This window comes from Hevea brasiliensis, chromosome 6 (genome assembly GCF_030052815.1).
Source record: "Hevea brasiliensis isolate MT/VB/25A 57/8 chromosome 6, ASM3005281v1, whole genome shotgun sequence".
NCBI lineage: Eukaryota > Viridiplantae > Streptophyta > Magnoliopsida > Malpighiales > Euphorbiaceae > Hevea > Hevea brasiliensis.
In genome coordinates, this window is record NC_079498.1 from 567,704 (window position 1) to 594,094 (window position 26,391).

Genomic DNA, 26,391 nt, shown 5'->3' on the forward strand with positions numbered 1-26,391 from the left:
ATATATTTGATCATAACTACCAACCAAAAAAGCAATGGTGAAGAGAGAGAGTTCCAAATAATAGGGCAGAAAAAGTTATTGAAAGTTGACAATTAGATTTAGTAATGCTTTCACATTATTTATCGTTAGGCAGCTGAACCCAACCAAGCTGGTTCATATAAATGCAACAAGCGGCTTCTCTTGTTAGTCATTTATCCTTCGACACCTCTTCTCTTGTTAGTCATTTATCCTTCGACACCTCTTCTCTTGTTAGTCATTTATCCTTCGACACCTCTTCTGAGATACGCAAGTATCTATTTTGGGCACAAATTGACTGGTCCTGCAGAAACCCCATGGTGAGGTCTGGTATAAATTTGCAATGCTAAACAATGCTTGCTTTATTATTACTAGGGTTCAGTATCAGCAATTTTAAAATCAAGTATGCAATTCAATATGAAATGAAAATGATCAAGACATGCTTACCGGCATATATTCCTGCAGGATAATGTTTTTCAATATTATATTTTCAAATCAATTGTTTCAGAAACATGCAGTATGATTCTTGAGCAAGCAAATTTAATGAGAGCAAAGATATATGTATTTAAACATCCTACACCTCTCGTGAGTGAAAATGAAAACATACATATTGGAAGCACTGTTCTTCAGTTTGTACAAATAATCAAGTGCCAATTACCTACTTATAATATACAGAAAAATCAACAAACGTTACATTCTCATTCTTTGGTGGGTAGCTAGACTAGCTCTGATCTCAATGATCCTTGAATCCTTGCTTAACCAAAAACGAAGAAAGCAAATTTCTCCACATTATCATATCACCTCTCTAAGGTCATCCATTGGTATTGCAAGACCTATAGAATCATGGTCTTGCAAGCCATCATCATCAAAATTCAACCATGAACAGAGATCTTGTGGCCCACCAAGGTCATTGGATACATCTAGTCCAATTGTATCTAATTCGTTTAGCTGCAAGTTTGCAAAATCGACGGGTCCACCTGCTTCTTTAGAAGCATCCTGAGGGATGTTACCACGAGACAGTGACCCGACTTCTGTGTCCATTTTATTGCTAGCATTAACCACTGAATGGCCAGATCCACGAGGTCCATTTCCAGATGTTGACAAATGATTAATCTTTTGCTTGGGCTTTGATTTTGTTTTGCGTTCACTTTTGAAGCCATCCAATGATGCACGACTAGTTCCAGAAACAGAATTACCTCTTATATTATCCTTGTTTTGATCCCTCTCTCTGTCACTTCTCTTACCCTTTACTCCACCAAGCCCAGCACTATCAAGAGTTGACGTAACCCTTGAGGAAGCACTGCCGATAACATCATCAATAAGCACTTCCCTCTTTCTACCTCTATAAATGTAATCACCATGTGAATCATCTCTCTCCAAAGCACTAGAAACAGCACCTGTGGCAACAAAAGAGAAAACAACCAATCATATTCTGTTGTTAGCACATAGATGCCGCATCTCTTTTCTTTGAGGAAAAATAAAACTAGCATAAAATTTACACAATACAGTAAAATTTTATTTTATTATACTAAAAATATCTATTTGATTAGAAGAATAATGCTCCTTGAGCTCAGACCATCTACAATGAGCCCGTATCATAGATCAAAATGATAAACTAGTAAATTAGTACCTGAGCCTCGGGCTTCAGCATGATGGTTAGAAACTTCATTACATGTGTTACTTGCAGTTCCTGAACCAACACAATCAACAGATTTTGCATCATTGTTGCTTGGTGGTGTAGCGAAAATGACCTCCTGTAATGCAGGCTCACTAAAGCAACCGCTGCCTGTGTCTTCAAATTTTCTACATCTAGCAAGAGTGCGCTTGATAAAAGCCAGTGCAACTTGTCTTGAAACTTTGCGGACCGCACTTTTTGAGGAATTATTCCCACGGCAAGCCTATATAATTTCATATGATAGAAAAATAAAATGGTATATAATTAATGATAGAAGACCTAGCTACCCACACCTTTTAAAACAGTAATGTAATAGCAAGGAAACAATACAATCATTTGTATTATGATCCTTTCTAAATTCTCTAACTATGTCAGACTCTTCTCTCTTTCCATTGAGGTATGAAATTTACATTGATCAATCACTCACATAAACAAAAACATGTACGCATGCACACTACCCAAGTTTTACACCTTTTTGAACCACCAATGCCTGTAGTAATGAAATAATTCAATAATTTGATTTCTGGTCCTTTCTACATTTTCTAACTATTTCAGACTCTCTTCTCTCTTTCTATTGAGGCGTGTGCTTTACATTGGACGCTATCTCTGAAACACACATGCACGTTCATATATTTTATGCCTTTTCAGACCAATCTCCACATGATGTAATTTTATGCAAACTAATTACCAATAAAACAAAAAGTAACTGAGACAGCATTTTTTTCTTTTCTAATAACTAAAATAAATTGAGTAAATAGATGAGCCAAAATCCTTCCATTTAATCAGATGTGGAATGAGATACACTAAAAAGTGGAAAGTAACTCAAATTATTGCATTGAAGATATACAAAAATGACAAAGATGTACAGATGGATTACACATTTCTTTCATTTTAGGACTATGGTTATGAAGAATCACATTCACCTAAGAATTTAACCTACATGCATGGCTATATCCTGAAAAGATTAATCTCATATAATTTAGGCATCTAACATGAAAATATGTTAGCATGTGCATCATGTGCATGAGGTATGCATGCCCATAAACCTAAATTTTACCAAAAAATTCATTTTTCTTGTAGACCCAAAGGGTTTTTTATAAACTGAAAAAAATGATAAGAACAAAAACCATTCAATTCAGTACATAGGAGGTGCACAGGAAGGGCAAAAAAGAGGTACAAAAAGGTTGCACATTTAATTCTATAGAACACCTAACTTGCACAACTATACCCCTAATAATAGTCATTTGAAAGTGTGTATGCATAAGAAATTGTTTTATTTTTTTTCTTTTCCCTAGAAATGAAGGACGGTTCATAAATGTATGTTTTTGTTGGCTAAATATTGATTTTCCATCCAAATTGAATGTTTTCTAATGTGATCAAGAACAAAATTGAACTCTCAATGCAGCATGAGAAGATGAAGATCCTTATACAATTAAGGAATTATTTTCATTGTAAAATTAGGAAATTTAAGAGTTACATTATTTAGGAATTTTATTCTTATTAAGTCTATTATTTCCTAGTTTATCTTATTACTAATTAGAATTGAATTAGGTTCTAAAATTCTAATGTGATTGGGATTCCTAATTCTATAAATAGGACCTAGGGTTTCTAGTATTATTATTATTTGAGCATAATTCAATTGAGACTTAAAGCCTTTTCTTAAGGATTTGTTCCTTTTATTGCCTTTGTTCTTTCTGGTGCGACATCAACTCTACATGCTATAAATTCACTGAAAACTATCGCATTTAATTGCTTAGGAATTGACTCAAATAAACAATGACTGAATGAGGGAATAAAACAACTACCACTCGTTTTTTATAAGCCATCTCAATAAGTTGGTCCATTGCAACCTGCTCCATGTTCCTGCAAATAAAACCATGTTATTTTAGTCCACATAACATTTCATTAATTTCACATCATTAACAAATCCCAATGACGATGAAACTAACCTCTTTTCCACTTCTTTCCCTTTCTGAACAGCCTTATCAATTTTCCCTAATTTCCTTTTCTTTCTCCCAATCTGTCAGTCCAAGGTGTCATAAAAGATGTTACCAAAGATCAAAAGGAGTTTGAAAAGGAAAAAAAAAAAAAAAAATTCAAAGTGATATAAAAGAACAAAACATTTACAAAAAGAATTTCATAAAGAAAATCTACAAAAACTCTTGTAATTTAATCTTCAATAGCTCAAGCAAAAAGAAGCATTTGTGGCACACAACCTGTTGGCACAGCCCTTCCTCAAGTCCCATTATATCTTGATTAATCACTTCCTCTCCCTCTGCCAGATCAGGCTGAAAGGCCAAAGAAACATACAAAAATGTAACAAAACTAAAGACAGAATAAACTATTAATATGACTTGATAACATAACTGATGTGCAAAATAGAAGCATACCAATGTCTCTGGACAAATACCAATACTCTGTAGCTCCAGCAGAACCCTATCATCAAGACACATCAGCTGATATTTGAGATCAGAAGAAGAGAAGCCAGTTGTATTTAATTCCCTTGTCTGCAATTGGCCCATATCATTTGAACATGTTTCACTGGCATGTACAATATCCAAATGTGAAAAGTCATCATCTCCTGGCCACTGTTCATTGTTATGCAAAGAATTTGGCATGCTTTGGTTCCTAATTGCGTTAGATGCAACACTCTTATCACATGAAATTCTGTCCAAGAAACAATTCTTCTGGGTCAGAAAATTCACTTTTGACTCGACTTCAGATTCCATCCTGTCCCTATCTTTGGGTTCAATATCAATCAGATTACATGAACCACAATGAGAATCGTCACTGGCATAGTGAAGTGGCATATTCTTCCCTTCACTATGGAAGTAAAATTCTTCACTTTCATCTTCTTCAATCAAAGCAGAAAGAACTCTCTGGTATAGTGGAGCACCCTTTTCCAATCTTCCTGTGCCAATCTCTCCACATAAGGAAGCTTTCTTGACTGATTCTTGGTTAGAGTCATTACCTTGTCTTTCACCGGAATAATCAGACATTCCTTTATGCACAACAACACCCTAAGAAAATGAAGTTCAGAATTAACCAATGTCCCTTTAAAATGTTAAATATCATTTAACTTTACATGAGATTGAAAACTGATTTTCTGTACTAAAAGGTCAGCAGACTCGAATCAATTGGAGTCTGAACCATGTTTACCCCTAAAAAGCAAATTTAAAAGGCTTAGGGGAATTTCTTTTTTTTCTTTTTTTTTAAAAAAAAAAAAGAATGAACATTAATCCATTACCAAAAAATTATATTCACCACCAAGCATCTGAGACAAACTCTCATCAAGCTCCTCTGCAAAACTTAGCTGATTTAACAGCGAAGAAGTAGAAACAAGAAGAAATTGTAAGTCCATGACACATAAAAGTTCATAAACCTCAAATCTATCTGCCTAGCCAAAGCACCTGTTGCTTTAAGTAGGACATGTCCTCTGAGCTGACAGAAGCAAAAATAGATTCCATTTTCTTCCAAAATGGACCACAGCACGCACGGTCTACAAAAGCAAGCATGTATTGAATTATGAAATAGATAAAGCTCACTTATCAGGAGAATAAGGTTAAAAAAGGTCAAGATGTATACTGCTTGCGTTCCGAGCAGAATTGGCAGCCACAAATAGCTCTTCATGATCATCATCAGATTCTCCTGTAAAAATATGCCTATGTGAATCAGGAAATCTAGCTGCTAAGATTAAATCAAGAATCTGTACATGTATTATACTTTATTCAGATGATACAAATTCAATGCATATATGCAGAGCTACAAAATAATATCTGCAAAAATAAAAATAAAAATGATGATACAATAACACTGATGGTGATGTAATATATGCATACAACTACCCCTCTCTAACATTTGGAAGACCTCCAAGCACCTCTGAAACAGAATAAAAGTAAAATCTGCAATAATAATAAAAAATGATGATACAATAACACTGACAGCCATGTAATATATGCATACAATAAAAGTAGTCATCTCATCCCAACAAGAAACAGTTTGTTCATCAGGGAAGAGTTGTTGATACTGTCTATCTTGCAATATAACATTGAGATTTACAATGCTCATTCCAAAAACAAAATTCTGGGGAGGTTTATATGATACCATAAAGTTAAAACTGCAGACTCCAAATTGATGTTACAATTTCATTGAACAATTAATATTACCTGTGAAATCTAAAGATCCACTATTAACCAATGGCCCAACACGAGCTAAAGACTTCCGCTCTTTCAACTTTTTTGAAGGAGGACGACCAGTTTTGCTGATTTCATGGAAAATGAAAATGCTTCAATATTTCGAATTGGAACACAACTAAAAGAAGTATGGATAAAAATATGACCAACTCTTCAATTAGAGGAAGGGGAGTATTGATGGGAAAGACCTTTTATTCTTATCAGAAGTGAGTTTCACACTCTGAAGTGGCTTTGTTGTTGGTAGATTCTCTAATTTGTCTCTCACAGTATGAACAGCAGGCCTTGTTAATGATGAACCTCTTCCGCTCCTTCCTTGTCTCCTCACACCATCCCCAATCTCACTAGTACGTAATTTATTCTTCTGAGCAGGCAACAGAAAAGCACCAACTTTATGAGGTGCAGTCAGAGCAACCTCACCATTATCTATTCCTTTATCTTTTGTTTTATTCTCCCCAGCACCTGATTCTTCACTTTCAGAAAACCCAAATGGAGATGGAACACTGTCAATTTCCCTTTTAAACTTGGGAGTACTATTGTCTATGCTGCTAGCAACTATTGATCCATTGATTCCAATGGAAGTTCTGGCAGTAAAATCATTGGCCTGAGATGATATCTGAATCTCAACATGGTTTGAAACAGGAGCAACTACATTTGCCCTCCTCGTACGTGAGTTTTTATGTGGCCTCTGACCAACCCACTGAGCCATGGAAGATGAGCCTGCAGACATTTGACGCTTATGATTATTTACCAAACCGGGCACTGCAACTTTATTTGAACTTGTAGGCTGTTCCGCACCTTGAAGAGATGTTGAAGAGGAATGAACTTTGAGTGATGAGTCTAACACCATGGTACGTGGTCCCCTAGAAACCTTTGCTTTTATCATTGTATTAGGACCGCTTGCTAAATTATCTTCATGAATATTTGGCCTGATAAACAGCACCACACACCCAAAAAACAAAATTATAACCACCCAAAAGAGAACACAATGCACTGATGAAACAAGATCAAAACTTCACAGCTTTTTCATGATGTCATGGTTATGCATCTCTACTACAGAGGATAAATTACAGTTTCAAGATGAAAATACATACTTATTGCTTCCTTTTGTCACAACTTTCTGCTCTAAAAGGGCCAAACGATCTCTTGAAAGAGTTCCAGTATCCATTTCATTCCTGATTACTGTACTGGTGTCTGAACCACTAGGCTCTAAAGTAGTATCCAACTTGTTGATTCCACCAACACCCGGTGAAGATTTTGATCTGATATGCCCAAGAGTTCCATTAACATAAGAAAATTCATACCTCTTTTTTTTTTTTTTGGCATAATTATGGGAAACAACTGAACAATTTCAACCAATAGCTGAACAATTAAAAATGACTGAAGCTGGATATCAGACTGAACATAATGAAGGAGAGAATAAATGGCAATGACAAACTGATAAATCACAGCTAAGGATGCACAAATAAGGTTTTTCCTCCTAGTTAATTAAGAACAAATTAAAACAGTCTATATAATTCACAACCAAAGAACCAAACTTTCTCTCAGAGTGATCAAAAGGTCAGTAACTTAGTCTCAGAATGTATGATTAATAATATTTTTCTGAAACTAATTTAAAACTAAGAAGAGAGGACATCAAGTACTACCAATACTTTCTTAGAAAACAAGCTAAGATCTCAGTGATCTGCTGCTTAATATTACCCTCCCCCAAAAACAATAAATAGTATCAGGTAACATAAAAGTGGTTAAACATATTGCATCACACTTCCACCATGCAAATGAAAGAGCAGCAAGGCCCAGCTTTTGAGAGAAAGTTGCTTGCTTAAATAAGCTTGACCGCACTTATCAGCATTCACAGCTTATGTCAGTTTCACATTCATCATACATTAAAAAAATGTAGATTATGCAAGTAAGAATGGTTTTGTCCCCAATACTTCAACAGAATAAACTGAAAGTAGTCAAAATACTGAAATTGGGCATGTAAGTACTCAGCAATGTATAAATCATATGACATTTACTAACCTGAAACTCTGAGCATCACAAGATCGCAACTTAGAGTCCGCACTAATCTTTGGATGCATAGATCGTTTTAGATCTCGGTCACCATTTATAACTCTACTACCTACCAATCCAACAGAACGCTTCTTTTTATTTTTTGTATCCCATCCTTCACCTCCAGCAGGTAATCTTTGGATCTTTTCTTCAAACTTAACAGTAACCCCACTGGCATCCTGGAGCATATCTCCACCCTTTTCCATGATCATCTGCTGCCTTGAGGGAGTGCTGGACCTACCATCTGACTGGTTGCATCAAAGGATACAAAACAATAATGACAATTAAAAAGTTGAAGATAAAATATGTATGATTAATAGAGATAAAAGCAGGCCATGGATTATCCCACAGTACAATAGTCAGGGTTCAAAGGCCTTGTTTCCCCGTCAAGAAAACGAAGGAGAAAGAAAAAGGAAAGAAATGGAACAAAGCAAGCAATGCAGCATAAAGACCATAAATAGTCCCTTCTCTCACTTGGAGCAGGAGTGCAGTAGGTCAATCCATGAAGTATCTACACTTGAAACTAACTTTTGGTTCTGTAATCAACTTTCTAGTCTGAAATCAACAAGACACAAAACATAAAATGTCCTAGTTTTGCATGCTCGTGGGGACTACACAAATAATCATTTATAATAATAAGAAGAAACCGCTTCTTTGATACCAATAACTAAAGATATTATACCTACTCAACTTTAAAGTGGGTAATAATAAAATTAAAAGAAAGTTTTCTCCTTGTAAATCTATAGCTATTAGAGAAGATTAGCAAACCAGGAAAATAAGAAATAGACTCCACTTTGCATATAATGTCAGCCCATAAAGTATCTTTAGAAACACAAGATCAGACTATCAGATTCAGAGCAGCAAAATTATACACACAAACACACACACACACACACACACACACACACACACATCAGATATCAATTAATACTTAAAAGTACAAACCCGCACATCAGCCACTGATGTACGAACACGCTTATTCAGCCCAACGTTCTTGGCCCTGTCTTCCAATCTCTGAGTCATAATGTCATGAGAATTTCTATGAATCTGACTCCCCATCTTTACTGCATTTGCTCCATTTGACCTCTCATTTAATGAAAGTTCACTCCTCTGTCGCTTCTTTGAGCTTAAGGCTTCCCTATACTTATCCAATTTGAATAAGGAATCACGCAACATTTTCGCTCTATCCCTGATAGAAATACATGACAGCTTCATCAACATACAACTAGACAAAAATTTTGTGAGTGCAACAGCAAATGGGTATTACAACTATGAATTTAGCTCCAAAATCAGAAGCAAAACATGGACAATTCACACAAAGACAACAACAAAATTGCAATGGCCTGCAGGTGATTATGAAGGTTCTTTAAATTAGAAATGCAGAAATTTCAGCGTAGAGAGAACATGTGTAGAAGAACAAGAAAGCTTTACACCATTTCATTTATTCATGAAACACAGGCAATAAAATCCTAAGTAATCATTATTATCCTGTGACAATCAATCTCATATGTGATGCACAGCCATTGCACATTTTTTGTTCAATTGGATGACAACAAAACAGGGGTAGCTCTTTCTCTTGGGGGAAAAATCCAATCCCCTAGTGGAATTCAAACTTAATAAAATTTCCGAGTTATTATAATTCAATCCTAAAGAGAAGCATGCCTGAATCAGAAATAGAAATGGAATGGACTACCAATACAAGAGGAAGGGAGGTTGTTGCAACATGATGAAAATTACCTGGCCTTTTTAGAAGCATCTTGTACACTTTCTTTGAAATGTTTTAGTTCTTCTGTTGCCACTGGAGGTGGAGGCTTGGGATAAGCAACTCCAAAGGAATGGTCCTCTGATGCACTTCCAAGAGGGACACCCAAGACCCTCCTAACCTCTCCAGAACGAGTATATTTCTGATTGCCTAATGCAATTGGCTCCAAAGTCAAGCAATGTGTCAAGGGTGGAACATCTGATGACATTGTAGCACTTCCCCGGCTTAAATTATTCCCTGAACTTAACATTATGCTCTCAGTCTCCTTTTTTCATGTAGCCAAAACCTGCTACAAGCACCCCAAGACCACTAAAATTAGCAATGCCTCTTGAAAAAAAAAAAGGGGCTATGCCCCCTCATACAGACTGTAGAAATTTGGAAGAAATACTCTAGATAATCAAGGTCCCAAAGGAGGAAAAAAAGAGTTGGTCAACTTGTTTGATTCACTCCAGAAACATTAACAACTTTCATTCCTCTCCCATTGTTCTTCCATATCTTTCTGGGGAAACAGAAAATTACCTTAGCAGATACCAAAGGAGCCTAGAAAACAACCATTTGGCTTGGCTCAAGTTAGTTTAACTTTTTCTTAGACAACATTAATAACAAAAGTAAACTATGCTCAATATATTCCCCTTCTTGTATCCTATTTCCTCGGAAACCAAACAGGAAAATTCTACCATTAGACATTCAGCTTCAAAATATGAATAATCCAACAGCTATAACTACTTTATCATAAACAATAATCTCAATGAAACAAATGTAACTTCTTATTTTCCAATTCCACCTTAACACAAAAAATTTTCCCCTCCCTTTAATTGCCTCGACGCCAAAAAAAAAATTAATAATAAAAATAAAAAATTAAAACTTCCATTGATTTGAGCCTAGCAGGGAGTAAGAGAAGATAATAACACGAAAATTTTCAAAAAAAAAAATAGGACAAGCTCCAAAAAAACTAGAAAACCCTAGGGGAAATCGAGAACCTTAGCTAATTTAGCTTGAATAAGGTGAAATTGAAGTCAAATTGAACCCTAAAAGACGAAATCGATAGAGAGGAAACGAAAATTACCTCAGATTCAACGAGACCAAGAGCAGATCAAACCTTACCTGCCTACGAAACTATTTTTATTTTTATTTTTTTTTCAGAGAGAGATCATATGAGAAGGAAATATAAATGTAAATTATGGTGCAATGTAAAAAGCGGGAGAGAGGGATTCGGTGTTGTGCAAGCATGTGTGTAATCTATCTGTATATGCATAGATTCTCTACGTATATACTCAAAACGCCATCATCTTTTGCGTTTTACTTCCCATTGGCCTATACATTATTTTTAATTAATTTTGACTTATACTGGTCTTTCTAGCCATGCAATCCTAACTCATAGTTAGCATTGATGTTAAATTTATAAAATGATTAATAAAATTTAAAATTTGAGCTTATATCATAATAAATTTAATAATTAATAAATTAAATATTTTTATCACATAATTAATTAAAAAATATATAAAGTGTATAAATTAAAATATAAATATTTAATTTAATCATTATAAACTTATTTTTATATAAACTCGTATTAATATACAGTGGTCGTACTCTTAATAAAATTATATATTGTATTATTTATTATTAAAATAAATGTATAATTATTAATTTATTATATAATATATAAAAATTTAAAATAATTTTTTTTTAAAATATAATTATTTTTATTATATATACATTTTTTTATCATGAATTTTATAATTAATTTAATTTTCTTATAATTTTATATATTTATCTACTATTTTTTATAATTAATTATAAATAATTTATAGATTAAAAAATTAATTTAAAAACAAAAAAAAATTATAATTCATAATTTTTTAAAAAATTCAAAATATATAAATAAATATTAAAAAATAATATAATCTAAATAAAAATAAATTGAAATCAATTATCAATTGATAAAAAATTAAAAAAATTGATAGAATAAAAAAAAGAAATTGATAAAATCAGCTCTTATTAAGACTATAATTAAATATCACAGCTATTTTAGGTTAATTATTTTCATTTATTTACAATTTTATTATATTATTTCTTTATCATAAAATGAATAGGTTTATATATAAATATGTAGAATTTCTTTGATAAATATTCCAAACTTTACTTATATTGCATATTATTAGGATAGAATACAATATTAAAACCTCTTGTTTGAAGTTGATGTTGAAAAGTTAAAATATAAATATATATATATATATATATATATATATATATATATATATATATATATATACTAAATATCATTTTAAATTAATTTTGAATAATACTTTTATTGAAAATAAAATAACACACTATTTTGTTTTTTATATAATTCATATTTATATACATTTCATAATCGATGTGAAATCTCAAATCTCAAAAATGCCTGGCTCATTTTTTTCCACAAAATTTTTAATTATTTTTAACCAACATAAATGCCAACAAATCCATAAAGATTAAACACTTTATAATAGTACTTTATTTTCTAAAATTAAAAGAAAAGTTTACATATACTCATAATTCACTTATTGTATCCTTACTTAATTATAATATATATATATATATATATATATATATATATATATATATATATATGACAATGTAAATATTCACATGCCGTTGCCAAGCTACAATTATCATCATTTTTATCTCCTCTTCTCATTCACCAAGTAAGGCTAACAGTCCTCCTTATGCTCCTCAATTTCTCACCCTTCTTTTGTGGCATTATTGCCGGTTTCCTTCTCATAACCTGCCATTGTCACAAAGAAAATATCATCATATAATCAACTTGGAGAATATAGAATATATTAGACACACAAATTTTAAGTAGTGATTATTATGAGTTACCTCTTCCTTTCGATTCTGCTCAATTTCCTCCTGTTTCATGTTAAATTTGAAAGAAAAAAAAAACAATATTTATATATTATCATTGCCCATATCCATATAACTTGAGAGCAAATGAAGACAAGATTGAAAATAAGTTTTTACCACGAGTTGCTTTAGCTTAGCATTCTCTTCTTTAAGTTGATTCAACTCTAGCTCCAACTCCACCGTATATGCCTGCATCACAAGAGATTTCATAGTATTCAAACCATATATTTTCAAGAGAATACTGAGTCAGCTTATGCACACACCAAGAAAATCCTCCAACCTAGGACCTATCAGTTAAAACTAAGCTGTGCTAGTTCGTCCTCATTTTATTTTTCTTATAAGATGCATTTTAGCCATCGATTTATACATAAAAATGCTGCATTATATATATGTGGAGAACCTGCTTCCTAGCCCGAGATCGTGCTGCAGACTCTCTGTTCTTTATCATCCTGCGTTGCCTCCGCTCGACTACCACCTCCGGTGGACCATCAATTATCCTTTTCTTGTTTTGCTGCGCACTCAAGTCGAAATGGCCTTGCTCATTTTTAGCACTATTTGGAACTTCTGCCATGCTATACCCTTTGGTTTGTGGAAACATTTGGTATGGTGAGAAACTATTTGCAGCAGAGAAATTGTTTCCAATAGCTTGGTGTGCGGAAAATCCTATTCCGATCACTTGCCCCATTCCGAAACTTGCGTCCAAACTTGAGCTTATGTTTTGAATACTAGGTGGTGTTGGCATTTTTTGCTGGGAGGTCGACCTCGACCCTGACCCTGGTGCTTCTTGAACTATCCCAGCTTTTATCAAGAAATCTTCAAGGGTCATTTCTCCAAGGGTTTGTTGTCGTTGAGGGGGTTCATGGGGACCAATATTGGTAGGTTTTTGATTCTGGGGACGATCTTTTTGGATCTCAAACCATACCTCATCCACAGTTTTATTGCAGAAAGGAGCAGGAATAGAGAAGGAGCCTTGTCGAACCAATGAGTGTTGGTTTTTTGTGCCATTAGAATTATCTTTGGTGGGTTGGTGTTGGTTTGGTTGTGAAGAATCTTGATTTTCATCAACACTCCATAAGTTAGCAAGAAATTCATCCATGTTCATGGAACCAAAACTCTTGCCACTCTTGTGTTGAATTTCATTGAGAGTAAGTGACAGGAGAGAATTCTGTCCTGCTGCTGCTAATGGAGAAAATGATGAGGTTTCCTTCAATGAATCTTGATCTTGTATTTGAGGAGGATGTGGTGAATCTGATTTGGCACCATCACTACCATAAGCAATTCTATCTGATTCAGAAAGTACCATTCTTGTGTGATGAGTACAGTAACAGATGGCTTTGTCAGTTAATCCCTGAAATCAACAGCAAAAATTGAAGCCTTATCAGTCACATTTCGGATTCTTTTTCTCCTAGGCCAAACCCATTTAACCCAATTTGTCAGCCTACCCAGACAAACAGCTGAAATCTTTCACACTTCTATATGAACTCATCAAAAGTCTCAAAGACATATTAAAAAATTATAAAAAAAATTCTGCAAATTTATTTCCAAACAGTCACATGCATATAATAATTTTTTTTAAAGCCAATGGCCAACTTCAAAATAAATAATTTTGAAAACAAAATGGTGTTGGGGCCTACAGAGCATATGGTCAGAGGATCCAATCCAAACAAGGTCCACCATTATTGGCTTTATTATATAGAAACGAAAAATCTCCAAAACTTCAACAACAAAAATTAAAAAAAAAAAAATTGAAACATGGGAATGTACTAGAGAGATTAATTGCTGCCAAAAATTAAAATTAAAGAAAAAAAGGGGTGTTTTAACTATTCAAGAACTTGCATGCATCTATGATCACTGAAACTAAACACACTCAAAAATAAAGAAAGAGAAGAAAGAAGAAAAATGGAATTGAAAGAGAACATTTGGAGAGAAATCACCTGATGGAAGTGAAGAAGAGTGTTAGAGCAGAGAGAGAGATGGGATGGATAAAAAGGAAGCAAAAACAGAGCAAAGCAAATTAAAGCAATGAAAAGAATGAAAAATAGAGTATAAATTTGTAGGAGTCTGTAACTGCCATGGCCACACCCTTAATACATGGCAAATGTGGTCCCTACCTTTCTGTTCAGTTCTTTTGACACGTTTCTGCCACTTGCCTCCCTTTTTCTGCCTTGAAAAAATACCATCTTTTTCTTTGCATTTGCAGGCTTCTTCTAAGTTCTCAATTTCTTCAATTTTTTTCACTCAATTTTCAATTTTGCAATGGTCAATCTCATACCCATTTTTCCTTGTTATTATTCATAATTAACCCATATATTTTTTTTTTTTACATTTAGAAATCTGATAAGCTAAAAATCTAATATATTATATATTAGTAATTGCACTCGTGTGCAAAAGAAGATGTGATGTATTTAATTACATATAGTAAGATTTCTTATGGAGCCTACAGTTATTGATAAGGATTTGACACCTTGCAAGCATGCACTTATTTCAGTAACTGCCACCTCTTTCACTTGCCAAATGGACATTATATTTCTTTTTTGGACAGACATTATAGAAAACTTTTTATTTATTGTCCCAATTGCACACTAGCATAAAGCTTGCTAGACTAGTTTACAGGTAAACTTCTGAGTGAGATTATAGAAATCTACTGGCTTTGCCTATCTGCTGGGTAAGATTAACAATAATCTTATATTTGCTATCACTGTTCTATCCTTTCGTATTTTATATATTTGGCTTGTTTTGCAAACACAGATTATATGCATATTATATTGTAATTAGGTGGTGTTTAATCCACTTGGTCCCTTCGGAAAAGGACATTTATATTTCTATGATATTATGTCTGCATGTTTCATTGTATACTGTGAAATTGTTTGATGTTTGATATCCTTGTCAAACTTGTCTTTGGTCTGCAAGGTAATTGACAAATTGCCTAGACAAAAGTTGTGGGTTTGCTAGACAATATCCCGAGTGGTAGCCCAGGTGCCTAGGTGGTTATACCCAGTTAGGATAGCATATGTTTTTTGTCTTTTAAAGTATGCTGTCATGATTCTAGGGTGACAAGGTTCAAGGCTACCTATCCTAGAGGTCCTTGTTAAACTTGCTCTTGGTGAATTTGAAAAATTGACATTGAGAAAATGGATGCTGCCCTGCTGGTGAAATCACATTGCATTCACTTTGGTGCTTAAACGTGAACCCTACCAATCCTTGGCTAAAGCCAGCAAACCATCTTAACTGGTGTCATTCTTGTGAACACCAATGTATATGACATTTTTTTTTCTTTTTCTGTTTCTTCTTTTTTCTTGAAGCTTCCGAGACTTCTATGTTATTGATAGGTCAACAGAGTGGATTAACCCTTCTTCCAAGAAGTCACAATTGGCTCAGTTCATCAAAATTCTGCATATGAGAAGCAACAACCATTAGTTCTGAACTTTTGCGGGCATGTCTCAACTTTAAATCAGGTACCTACAAAACCAAGCATTATTAAATTGTTATTTTAGAACATGTTTGCTCGGAGATATTCATTTGCTTGCTATTGTATGGTCGCCGTAATGAAGTGGTGAAGATTAAAATTCATGTGTAGTGTTGTTACCTAGACGAGAACGCAATTTTGCTTCATTATCATTGATACATCGATATATGAATATATTATGTACTTGTGACCTCAGATTCTCATATCAATTAGATCCGTTACCACATAACACCACCACCCACACCCCACCACGACACCCAACCCCCTCCACACACACACCCACCCAACAAAATCGCCGCCATCCCCTCCCCATTCTTCAAGGGCCTTTTCTTAAGGGACAAAAACTGTGAGCCCAATGAGAGCTAAATTGAACAATGCCACGATTGGTCCATCTATGCTCCATAAGCATTTTGCCTTGTCTTTAACTTTTGCTTCACAATTTTTTTTCTTTTTTGGTGGCTCATTGCTATTGGAACAGGATTTAGAAAGATTATTGTGTATATGATACTGAAAAGTCATTTCCTTATAATATTTCTATGCGCTAACATTAGCATCTATGAAACTTTTCTGATTGGTATACCTAATATTGTTACTAGTACTGCGGAAAACTTTTTTTTTTTTTTAAATCTTTGTTAGTTAACATATGCTTATTGGATTAACATAATAAATCTAATTCTGAAACTATGTGATGAATATTGGCAGTGTGCCTGACTTCCTATATCCCAACTGTTAAGATGGAGAGTTTGGTGTCAGATTAGGGGAAGAAACTTGTCATACATGAAGAGATAGAACTACTCTTATTTAAGTTAATTGAATTGTAGGTTAGGAGGTTTCAAAACCAAGTAGCTGCTGCCCCCCTCCTTCCTGTGTTGCACATAAAGTGCAATGTAGATTTAGTGTTGCGCATAGAATGCAATGTGCTGCTCTGACAATTTCCTTTTATACTTCATCATTTTTCTGCAATTTCTACCTTCTCATGTTTCCTTGATAGTTAGTACACCGATTAGCTGTTACTTGAACGATCGGTCAATTTCAGATGCATCTTAAAGCAAAGCCTATATTATATGAACCTGTTAATTTCTGCCCTTCAACTTATAAGTTGCAAGATGTAGCTTCCACCTAGTCTTGCAAAATTCCTACTTATTAGTTCAAACTCATTACAGAGAAAAGGAAAGTAAGCTACTGGTTTAAATTCTTCCATCCGCATTGTTTATGTGTCCCTACTCCCCACCCCACATACAAAAACCAGATTTATGCATACAGGTGGTTAAAGGTAAAAATTTCTGTATCTATGCACACACAAAAAAGAAAGAATTATATCCACTTCAGCCTTTCAAATGATAAATGTAATGTGACATGTGTTTATAGTCTCTAAAATTCAATCTACTTACATGAAAAACTTTTTGAATAATGAAATGTTTGACAAATTAAGAAGCAATTATGGACGCACTTGTTCTAATTTAAGAGGTTCTTCTCCAAGCAAAAGTGCTCTCAAAACAGCCTCACACAAACCGCTATAATGCACAATTAGATGTCCACCATGAGGAACTTCATGATATTGAATCCATGGTAGCTTCCCCGAAATATATCTTTGAAGTTGAAATGGCACTACCTTATCTTCATAACCTTGCCAGATGTGAACAGAGCTTTCATTTTGAGGAAATGGATTTCTTAGCTGAATTGGATCAAAGTCCCAATCTCCAAAACCCGTTATAAAATCACGACGGAGAGTATCAAAGACATCTTGTTGCCGTAATCTATCCTGTTTGTGGAAACAAAAACTATCATACTTTGACATGTAAAACTATAACTGAGTAGAATAAACTTCATCATTTTACTTATTAATTTTAGTAGTACCAAATAGCCCTTCCTTCTCTCCCTCTCCTCCCCTTACACCACCCCACCACACCCACCACCACCCACCGCACCCCAAACCCTTTCTCCCCCCCCCCCCCCCCCCCCATCCCCCAAACCCACCTTTTCCTTCTTTTCATGCATATGAAGCATGTAGTTACCTTGCTTAACATTGGGAATCCTGGTATCTTCTTCAAGATTTCTATATCTTGAGGGCTAAAGAATAGTGGGTTCTTTTCTAGGACAGAAGTTGAAGGGATCCATTGCTGAGTAACCCACCAGTGTAGTAGAACAGGGGCATAGTTTGAAAACCACAGTGCCAACTGGACAAGTTTCCTTCTATAGTCTTCTCTTATCAAATTTTGAGGAAGAGAAGGCCACCTATAATTGACTACTGGAACTATCAGTGTTGCACCTGCTAACCTGCACAAATACTTTTGAGGTAAGTACCAAAATCTTATGACAAAATTCAAGTGCAAAAGGTATGCAGCTAGAATTCTTTTACTGATTTGCCTGTGTGGTATGTATTTGAGGCAACTCCAGATGGGGTATGATCCCATTGAGACTCCTATCACGTAAAACTTGGATCCTATCTGCAGCTGCTCAGCAAGTTCTTCAATGTCAAGTGCTTCACTTTTTACAGTTCGCCTTGGGTTTGGATCACTTTCTCCATACCCAGCTCGATCAAACAGCAGAAAATATATTCCCAGCTCCTCTACCAGTTCCTGACAACAAAGTACTGTGAAATTCATTTTATTTATACATTTACAATTTCAAACCAGTAGTTAATTCTTCATGAACTGGAAGGAGTACCAAAATTTTCTGGTAAAAGAACATTCATATCAGAGTAGGATTTTTAGAAGATATTTGATATAATAGAATCCAATCTGTGCCCATGTGAGTGATTAAAATAAATTCCCTAGCTTTTGCTACACATCTATTTCACTAAAAGCATCTCTAGAAATCCAATAAACAAATTTTTTATCACCCAACAAAGAAAAAAAAACTATATTGTGTTGAAAATTGAAATGACTCTTGTTGTATTGAGTTAGTATATAGTTCGGTAAATATGGAATTGTGTATGCAGAGTCGTCGAGCAATGTCTATCAATTCAAATAGCCTTTTCATAAAATTTTTTTTTTTTTTGAGCAATATCTCTTTCCCAGGTCACGTTTTCTTGGTCCCCCATGCTTTAGTTAGATGCAATCACAGATGAAAATGCCTAAAATTTCAGATCAATGTGAGGAAGGATAGCTAGAGAAGGGAGATTAATGTTTGTACTTGAGGTGCCAGAAAGTTCATTTCTTTTGAGCTTCCAAAGCCATGAACAATAATGATCTTGTACTTAGATTTGTTCTTGGGGACTCCTTTCTCCCTGTAAGCCAGATATCTTCCATCACTGAGTCTGACTCTTGGTGAATTCCCAGGAGGACTATCCCTCTGAGGAGGACGAAGCTGTGTGGCCTGATAAACCATTCCCAGAAGACCAATCATCAAGACAACTGCCGTTCTTGAAACCATCCCTAAAGAAAGATAGATAGATAGATAGATAGAGAGATCTATTCTGTAGTAACATGAATATCCCAAAAAGAAGGGAATGGAAGAGTTTGAACTCACCCACCTGACTGACCCTTAAGAATGTTATACTGAGTTAGAGGAATCCAGTGGTTCAGGTGATGTTTGATTTCCGTTTTCTGATGTGTTTTGACCCTTAGAGGCTGAGATATCAGCAGAGAGCCAAAAGCAGCAATTTTGATCTCTTCGAACTATGAGTCTGTATCTAGCTTGCATACCCCACATGAGGACTCCCTTTTTTCCCCTTAATTTGGCCCCTTACTGACCATAGCTTTCTATTGCTGGTGAATTGTGAGGATGAGAGATATGCCTATGCTTCAAATTGGATTTTCCTTCAATGCATAAGTATTTCAAGATAGTATTATAATTAAAATATATTAAATTTAATTTTAATATTTAATTAACATATTAAAACAGTATTTGTAATAGTAAAAATAAAAAAAAATGAAATAAAAAAAGAAAAAGTTAATAGCATCTTGGTCAAATGGTCATAGGTGGCCAACGAGTACCAGCTTGCTTCGCTGGTTAGACAGTTCAGGCAAATACATTCTGAAAAGTAAATTATTAAAGGCTATCTAATGATTGTAAATTTATTATGTTTATTACTGAATTAATTGCTTGATATAAGAAATAAGTCTTGTGAATTTATTATATTTATATATAGAAGATTGGCAATATTAGTTTAATAGTTATCAACTATTTCATTATTTATTAGTTGTTAATGTTGTGGTTAATTGTTTATATAGTATTTATTTTAGGGGTGTGCAAATAGTCAGTTTTGTTTCGAACCGATAAAATCGAAAATGAAAATAAAAAATTTTAAAAACTGAACTAAATCAATTATTAAGAGAAAATTAAATCGAACCAAACCGATAAATATCGGTTCGATTTTAAATCGATCAAATTGAATTTTGTAAAATTTTATATTTTCAACATATGTATATTAGTAATTTCGGTTCCGTTGGATTTTTTTTTATTTTTTATGAAAATAATCGAACCGAACCGATTAAATGAAATTATCAAAATTTATAAATCGAATCGAATCGATTGAATTTTAAAACTAAACCGATTAAATCGAATTAACTCGGTTTAGTTTATTATTTAAAAATTATTTTATTATTTTAGTGTTCTTATAACTAAAATTTATTAAATTTAATTTTAAATTATTTTTTAATACTCTCTAATTAATAAATTTAAAAAAATAATTTTTTTAACAGTAATTTCAACAACAATGCTAAATAAATTTATAATGATTTAAAGCAAAAGTGTTTAATAAAAATAATTGTTATATTAGCTTTTCATAAACCTTCAACCTTTAAATAATACTATAAACTTTATATCACAAAATATATAAACTTTATATCACAAAATAAAAAAAAAATATTTTAACTATAATTAAAATATTAAATATTATTTTAAAAATTATTACCTAATAGGACATAAATGTGAATTATTAATTATGATGCCAGGACTATTCTTGGCAATTGTGTGCAACTGGGCATGGGCTAATTGCTATCTTGAGGGTGGGCAGATTTAAGGAATTAAAATTCATTTTAAATTCTCAAAATTTTGAGAGTTTTTCATGAAATTGATAACACAATTAAGAAATAAATATTCAGTATATAATAGATATATTTAGAAAAAATAATTTATTTTTTCTGAAATCTTTTAATTTTAGAAAATGAAACTGAAAGATTTTTTACCATTCACATAACTTATCATGGAAATATATGTGCCATAAGCAATTATATAAATTATACCTTTTACTGAATTACTGTATATAGAATCATGTAAAAATATGTTTCAACTCTTTTTATGTTGGTGGGTAATATTGACTTTTAAAAAATATTATTTTAAATATTATTAAAAAATAAAATTGGAATTCATAATTAAATATTTAATATTTTATTATTATAATATAAAATAATTATATCTTTTTTTTTTCATCATGTTATTTCCTCTTTCGGAGTGGAAATAATAACACTTGTCTTTGAAAGTCAAAAATAAAAATTAAATAAAATCTTGATAAAAATATATAAATTAAAATAAAATTATAAAATATTAAGACGTTAAAATCAAATAATATAAAAAATATGAACAAACGTATATAAAAAGTGCAGAGACCAAAGAAAAAATATTAAAAATATTAGAAGTAAACAGTAATTTGAAAAAAAATACATTAGAATTTAAGTTTTTTATTGAAAATTTTGGGGCCAAGCCTTGTGTAATTCCGCCCTTGCCCTCATTACTTTTAGATAAATTTATATTTAATAAATATTAAAAATAAAAAATCGAGGTATTTAATATGTTTTTTATTTTTTGGAAAAAAGGTGTTTAAAATGTTAAAACAAAGGCTGCCAGTGCAAGTAGACTTTTTAATTAAACTAAAATAAATATATAATAATTTATGTGTTTGGCTATTTTTATATCATAAAACAACTTTTAATTTTTATCATTGTTTATGTGTCAATACTTAATACTCACACAACTCTAAATATTCATTTTTATATTTTGCATAAAATATTTTTTATATTTTTCAGTATTTAGACACTCTAATAAATGAAAAAGTTAAATCATTTTTAAAAAAAATGAAAAAGTGAAATTATTTGTTAAATTTTGATAATTTTATTAAAATATGAATTGTTTATATATATAAAATATAAATAAATATTATTAATTTAATATTATAATTAAATAATAAAAATATATTTTTTATATATAAATTATTTTTTATAAAATAAATGAAGTACAGATAAAAAAGGATTTTAGCGAAGTTTGTTATACGTCAACTTGATTGCAATTAGAGGATGTAGGAGAAGAGTTTAAGAAGACATGTCCACATGACCTTGTCAGCCTCGTTGTCCTCGCGACAATCTTTCTTCTCTCCCTCTATTTCACGTGCTTCACTCTGCCCTATTCTCGAGTGTGAGCGTGCTTAGCGTTTATGTAAGCCTGGCTTGGAATCAAATCAAAATATAAGATTTTATTAAATATGAGATTGAAGTTTGTCAACTGTTCATGGGTCTAAATCAAATCGAAATCGTCTTGGAGAATAATGAATTTCAATCTCTCTTCCCCCTTAATCTTAAATTCGATATAATTCGAATTGAATTGAAATTAAAACTTAATTAAATTGAATCGAAACGATTCTTATGATTTAATTTAAAGTCTTTCATTTTATGGCATGGTTTTTTATTAAGATTTTTTTTAAATATTAAATTTTATCAAATTAATTTGAGCACATATATTATACTATATATTATTCTAAATGTATTTTCAAGGGTAGATAAAATAAGGATATATATTAAGACTCCATTTGTTTCACTGAAAATAATTTATATATGAAAAATATTTTTTATAAAAAATATTTTTTATTATTTAATTATAATATAAAATTAATGGTATATGTTTATTTCATATATATATATATATATATATATATATATATATATATATATATATATATATATATATATAAGTATTTTTATATTTTCATAAGATTATAAAGTTTAGAAAATAAAAAATAATTTTTTCTTTTTAAATATTATTTTTTTTTAATGATGTCTTCTAATTAGTGACCTCAAGAAAGACATAAAAAGGAAGATTATAGAATATTTACAGTGCACACAAAGTAATGATTTCTCTTTCTCTCTTATAATATAAAAAGTGAGTCTCACGTAATTGTGAAAAATGATGCATGTATACTTAAGTGTACTTAATAATCTTTCACATAAAAAGGAGCAATTTCTTAGGCATGGTTGGGTCAGGCACACCTAATAAAGGCTCTAAAAAATATGTTATTTATTTTGCCTATATATAAAAAATTATGAATTTAATTTAATATATAAAAGTATATTACAATATCATTTTATTGTAATAACATAAAAATTGTAAAAAAAAAAAATCCTTATCTCTATGCAAAATTCAGGTTTTTTTTGGAACTGATGTGAAAGTTATGAATCAACATCCTCTCCAAGCAAAGTTCCCAGAATATAAACTCACAAAAGCCCTTCTCATGAATCATCAAATGACCACCATCAGTAACATACCTCTCCAATTCAAATGGCACCAGCTTGTCTTCATGACCTTCCCACGGGCAAACACAAGCCTCATTGTCAAGAAGTGGATTCTTTAGCTCCATCGGATCAAATTCCCATTTCCCAAAATGCACAATCATATAACTATGAAGTGAATTCATGGACTCCTTACTGCCTTACCTTGTTCTGTAATTACAAACAAAACCTTGTCATTTCTAATTATCTTATGATCATCTAGCGTCTAGTGTGAGATTGAGTTATTGTAATTAGCCCATAATTCAGCGGTTGAATCACAAGTGTGCAGATGCCACTAGACCCAACAATGTGAACTGGGCAGCAACTATAATGGACCTAAATATAACCTAGGCCAAATTGGGCCACCAATAAGAGAAAATTTTCAATGGAAGTAGATGTTTGTTTATTGGAATTCTCAATAGAAAAATAAATAACGAATCCCATGGTCATAGAGGTTCTACTTGTTAATAATATCTATTTTTTGTGTTGATGGATCTGAAAACATAAATGAGACTGTTGGCATTGGCCAGAGATAAATCAGTAGATCAGTATCATATTTAGATCACTTCAGTTCATAGTAGTTGAACTACTGAATTGGAGTTGCATCTTTACTAACAATTCAAATTTTTGACATTATGGTAAGTGCTCGATTCTACAGAGACTATTAGAGTAATGAAAAATTCTAAAAGCCTTCAACCCTTAACCATAGCCTGGAACCAAGAAAGCAAGTCATAGGGGAGGTTTTCAATTTGCTTCTAAGCGCAAAACAATGGTTATGCTTTTAGAATTTGAATTATTTATTGTGAGATTTATCATGAAAAAATTTGTTTCTCAATGGAGAGTTTAATGTATAAACACAAAATGAGATGAATATATATAAAAGAATTCGATCTTTGTGACTAAGTATCACTTTACGTCTGTCTTACAGTTTATATAAAATTAATTTTTTCATAATTTATGATTGTACTTCTCAATAATATCTTTTTTAAGAATCAACTCAAAATTTACTTTAAAAGTACAATATAAAAGAAAGGTTTGGTTGACCTGGTTTTTCATGGCATGCAATTAATTAAAGTGATAAATATAGAAGTTTCTTGTTCTTGCAGGGCGCAGAAAGCAATGCATGAGCTTCAAAGTACTATTGCACAGGAAGGAATAAGAAAAGCTTTCATGTGTACAATTTTAAAATATTCCCTGAAAGCCCAAAGCCATGGCTTTCTCTCACCGTTCAATAATCGCTGACGATTTAATTTCTTCTTTCAATACATTAATTACATCATTTCCATGTTTAATTAATTACATTTTTTAATGCAAATTATGAGTCTTTATTAAATCTAAATTTGTTTTCCGTTTATTCCAAAATGATAAGTCTTGGCATCTTGTAGTAGTAATAACAATAATTAAGCTTATTATTCCTCAAAGATTAATAATGAATGAATTATACTCATATCTCCAACACACAGGTGGAGCTATGGGAAAAGCTCCCACTAATCTTTGTTAAAAAAAAATTTGAAAAAAGAGAAAGAGATGCATATATTTGCTGTTCAAGAAGAGGGAATTCAGAGTGGAAGAATTGAAGAAGAAGAAGAAGAAGAAGAAGAAAAAGAAAGGAATTCCTGAACTTCCAGTTATAGCAACCCTGTTTTTTGATTTGCCAATTTTAGAATACAAGTCATGACTCAAATTGAATCTCTTTTTACATGAAATGACACAAAGCACAAGCATTCTTTCATTGTGGGATTTATGGTGGAGTCTGCTTTATACCCCAAAATCCCTTTTAAAAGAAAGTGAACATATATATTTATATATTTCCAAATGAAGTATGTTCCTAAGTGAATTGCAATATTTGGAAAGGTTCTAACAACATCCTTCTCAAGAATTTCTTCTTATTTTTTTTTATTATTTTAAAAATAAAAAAAGTAAAAATAAATAGTTATAATTTTGCAAGATTTACTATTATTTATATATCTTTGGCTGATTAAATTGATATCTATGTAATATAATCAATTTTTTTAATATAATTAATTTTGAGTTGAAAATCTCATAATTTTATCATAATTTTAATACTATTAAATTAAAGTTTACTAGTAATATAATATAATTTATTAATGTTAATCTGAAATTAACCCAAACAGACATTCTCTTGATGTGGGTATTCACTATTTTTTTTTTATTTAGGTTTTAATTTATTTATGTTCCAACATTAGTACAATTCACTCTTTTGGCTTATTGGTTTAGTGATTTAATTGTCATGCACATACACGTAGCCACATTGTCAAATCATGGAGCACTTCCATTCATTTTGCTTTATTCCCATTTAACTTGACCTGACAAATGGTTAGGTCAAGCAGTTCAACCCTATCATCAGGTTAATTTGCATTATTTCTGATTATTATTATTATTATTATTATTATTATTATTATTATTATTATAGGTTGCATATATCTCATTTTTTTTAAATAAATTTAAATTTTCACCATATAAAAAAATTTTAACCAATTATTTCTTATTATAGATTTTTTTTAACCTAAATCATATCATGTCTCTTGATATTGTGCAAAATGAATCTGATTTCGGTCAATCTTTATTTTTTGGCATTGAGAATTAATACTAGAACCCAATAATCAAAGTATATTCAAACTTGCAAATGTGCACATTAATACTTGCTTAATTTTTTTATTTTCTCTTAGACTCTATTCGGTAATATTAGCTACTCTAATAGTTATTAGCTATTTTAGATATTTTTTAGCTATATTATTACTAACTATTAATTGTTAGTTATTGACTGTTAGTGATTAATTATTTATATAGCTGTTAAAGTGGAAGATTGATTAAATAGTTGTTAAATTAGCTGTCAAATA

At 32.0% G+C, this 26,391-nt stretch overlaps 3 protein-coding genes and 1 long non-coding RNA gene across 15 annotated transcripts; 1 reads left to right on the plus strand and 3 right to left on the minus strand.

Moving 5' to 3' along the window:
• Positions 1 to 554: 554 nt before the first annotated feature.
• Positions 555 to 10,915, minus strand: LOC110637593 (uncharacterized). Of its 8 annotated transcripts, XM_058148114.1 has the most exons (18): positions 10,761 to 10,915; positions 10,083 to 10,193; positions 9,670 to 9,980; positions 8,884 to 9,121; positions 7,903 to 8,180; positions 6,975 to 7,142; positions 6,679 to 6,809; positions 6,072 to 6,600; positions 5,857 to 5,951; positions 5,276 to 5,338; positions 5,101 to 5,189; positions 4,938 to 5,003; positions 4,081 to 4,710; positions 3,907 to 3,978; positions 3,640 to 3,710; positions 3,496 to 3,553; positions 1,646 to 1,913; positions 555 to 1,412 (listed from the first exon to the last, which is right to left on the minus strand). In XM_058148114.1, the coding sequence occupies exons 3-18, from the start codon at positions 9,942 to 9,944 to the stop codon at positions 808 to 810; spliced, it is 3,636 nt and encodes a 1,211-aa protein (XP_058004097.1). In that variant the 5' UTR covers positions 9,945 to 9,980; positions 10,083 to 10,193; positions 10,761 to 10,915; the 3' UTR covers positions 555 to 807. The 8 variants fall into 8 exon arrangements, with proteins under 8 accessions (XP_058004097.1, XP_058004096.1, XP_021643464.2 ...); XM_058148113.1 differs by lacking the exon at positions 10,083 to 10,193 and having other exon boundaries at positions 8,878 to 9,121; XM_021787772.2 differs by having other exon boundaries at positions 6,072 to 6,809; positions 8,878 to 9,121.
• A 1,247-nt stretch (positions 10,916 to 12,162) lies between these two features.
• On the minus strand, positions 12,163 to 14,655 carry LOC110637647 (ABSCISIC ACID-INSENSITIVE 5-like protein 1). Its single transcript, XM_021787880.2, has 5 exons — positions 14,518 to 14,655; positions 12,984 to 13,931; positions 12,701 to 12,772; positions 12,560 to 12,589; positions 12,163 to 12,461 (listed from the first exon to the last, which is right to left on the minus strand). The coding sequence occupies exons 2-5, from the start codon at positions 13,884 to 13,886 to the stop codon at positions 12,375 to 12,377; spliced, it is 1,092 nt and encodes a 363-aa protein (XP_021643572.1). The 5' UTR covers positions 13,887 to 13,931; positions 14,518 to 14,655; the 3' UTR covers positions 12,163 to 12,374.
• A 280-nt stretch (positions 14,656 to 14,935) lies between these two features.
• LOC131180722 (uncharacterized) lies at positions 14,936 to 24,892 on the plus strand. Of its 2 annotated transcripts, XR_009149338.1 has the most exons (3): positions 15,074 to 15,248; positions 15,886 to 16,038; positions 24,637 to 24,892. It is a non-coding gene; the product is annotated as an uncharacterized LOC131180722 (long non-coding RNA). The 2 variants fall into 2 exon arrangements; XR_009149337.1 differs by lacking the exon at positions 24,637 to 24,892 and having other exon boundaries at positions 14,936 to 15,248; positions 15,886 to 16,153.
• On the minus strand, positions 17,354 to 19,850 carry LOC110637648 (uncharacterized). Of its 4 annotated transcripts, none has more exons than XM_058148116.1 (5): positions 19,521 to 19,850; positions 19,185 to 19,426; positions 18,417 to 18,628; positions 18,065 to 18,326; positions 17,354 to 17,811 (listed from the first exon to the last, which is right to left on the minus strand). In XM_058148116.1, the coding sequence occupies exons 2-5, from the start codon at positions 19,422 to 19,424 to the stop codon at positions 17,488 to 17,490; spliced, it is 1,038 nt and encodes a 345-aa protein (XP_058004099.1). In that variant the 5' UTR covers positions 19,425 to 19,426; positions 19,521 to 19,850; the 3' UTR covers positions 17,354 to 17,487. The 4 variants fall into 4 exon arrangements, with proteins under 4 accessions (XP_058004099.1, XP_058004101.1, XP_021643573.1 ...); XM_058148118.1 differs by having other exon boundaries at positions 19,185 to 19,367; positions 19,525 to 19,849; XM_021787881.2 differs by having other exon boundaries at positions 19,525 to 19,849.
• Positions 24,893 to 26,391: the final 1,499 nt, after the last annotated feature.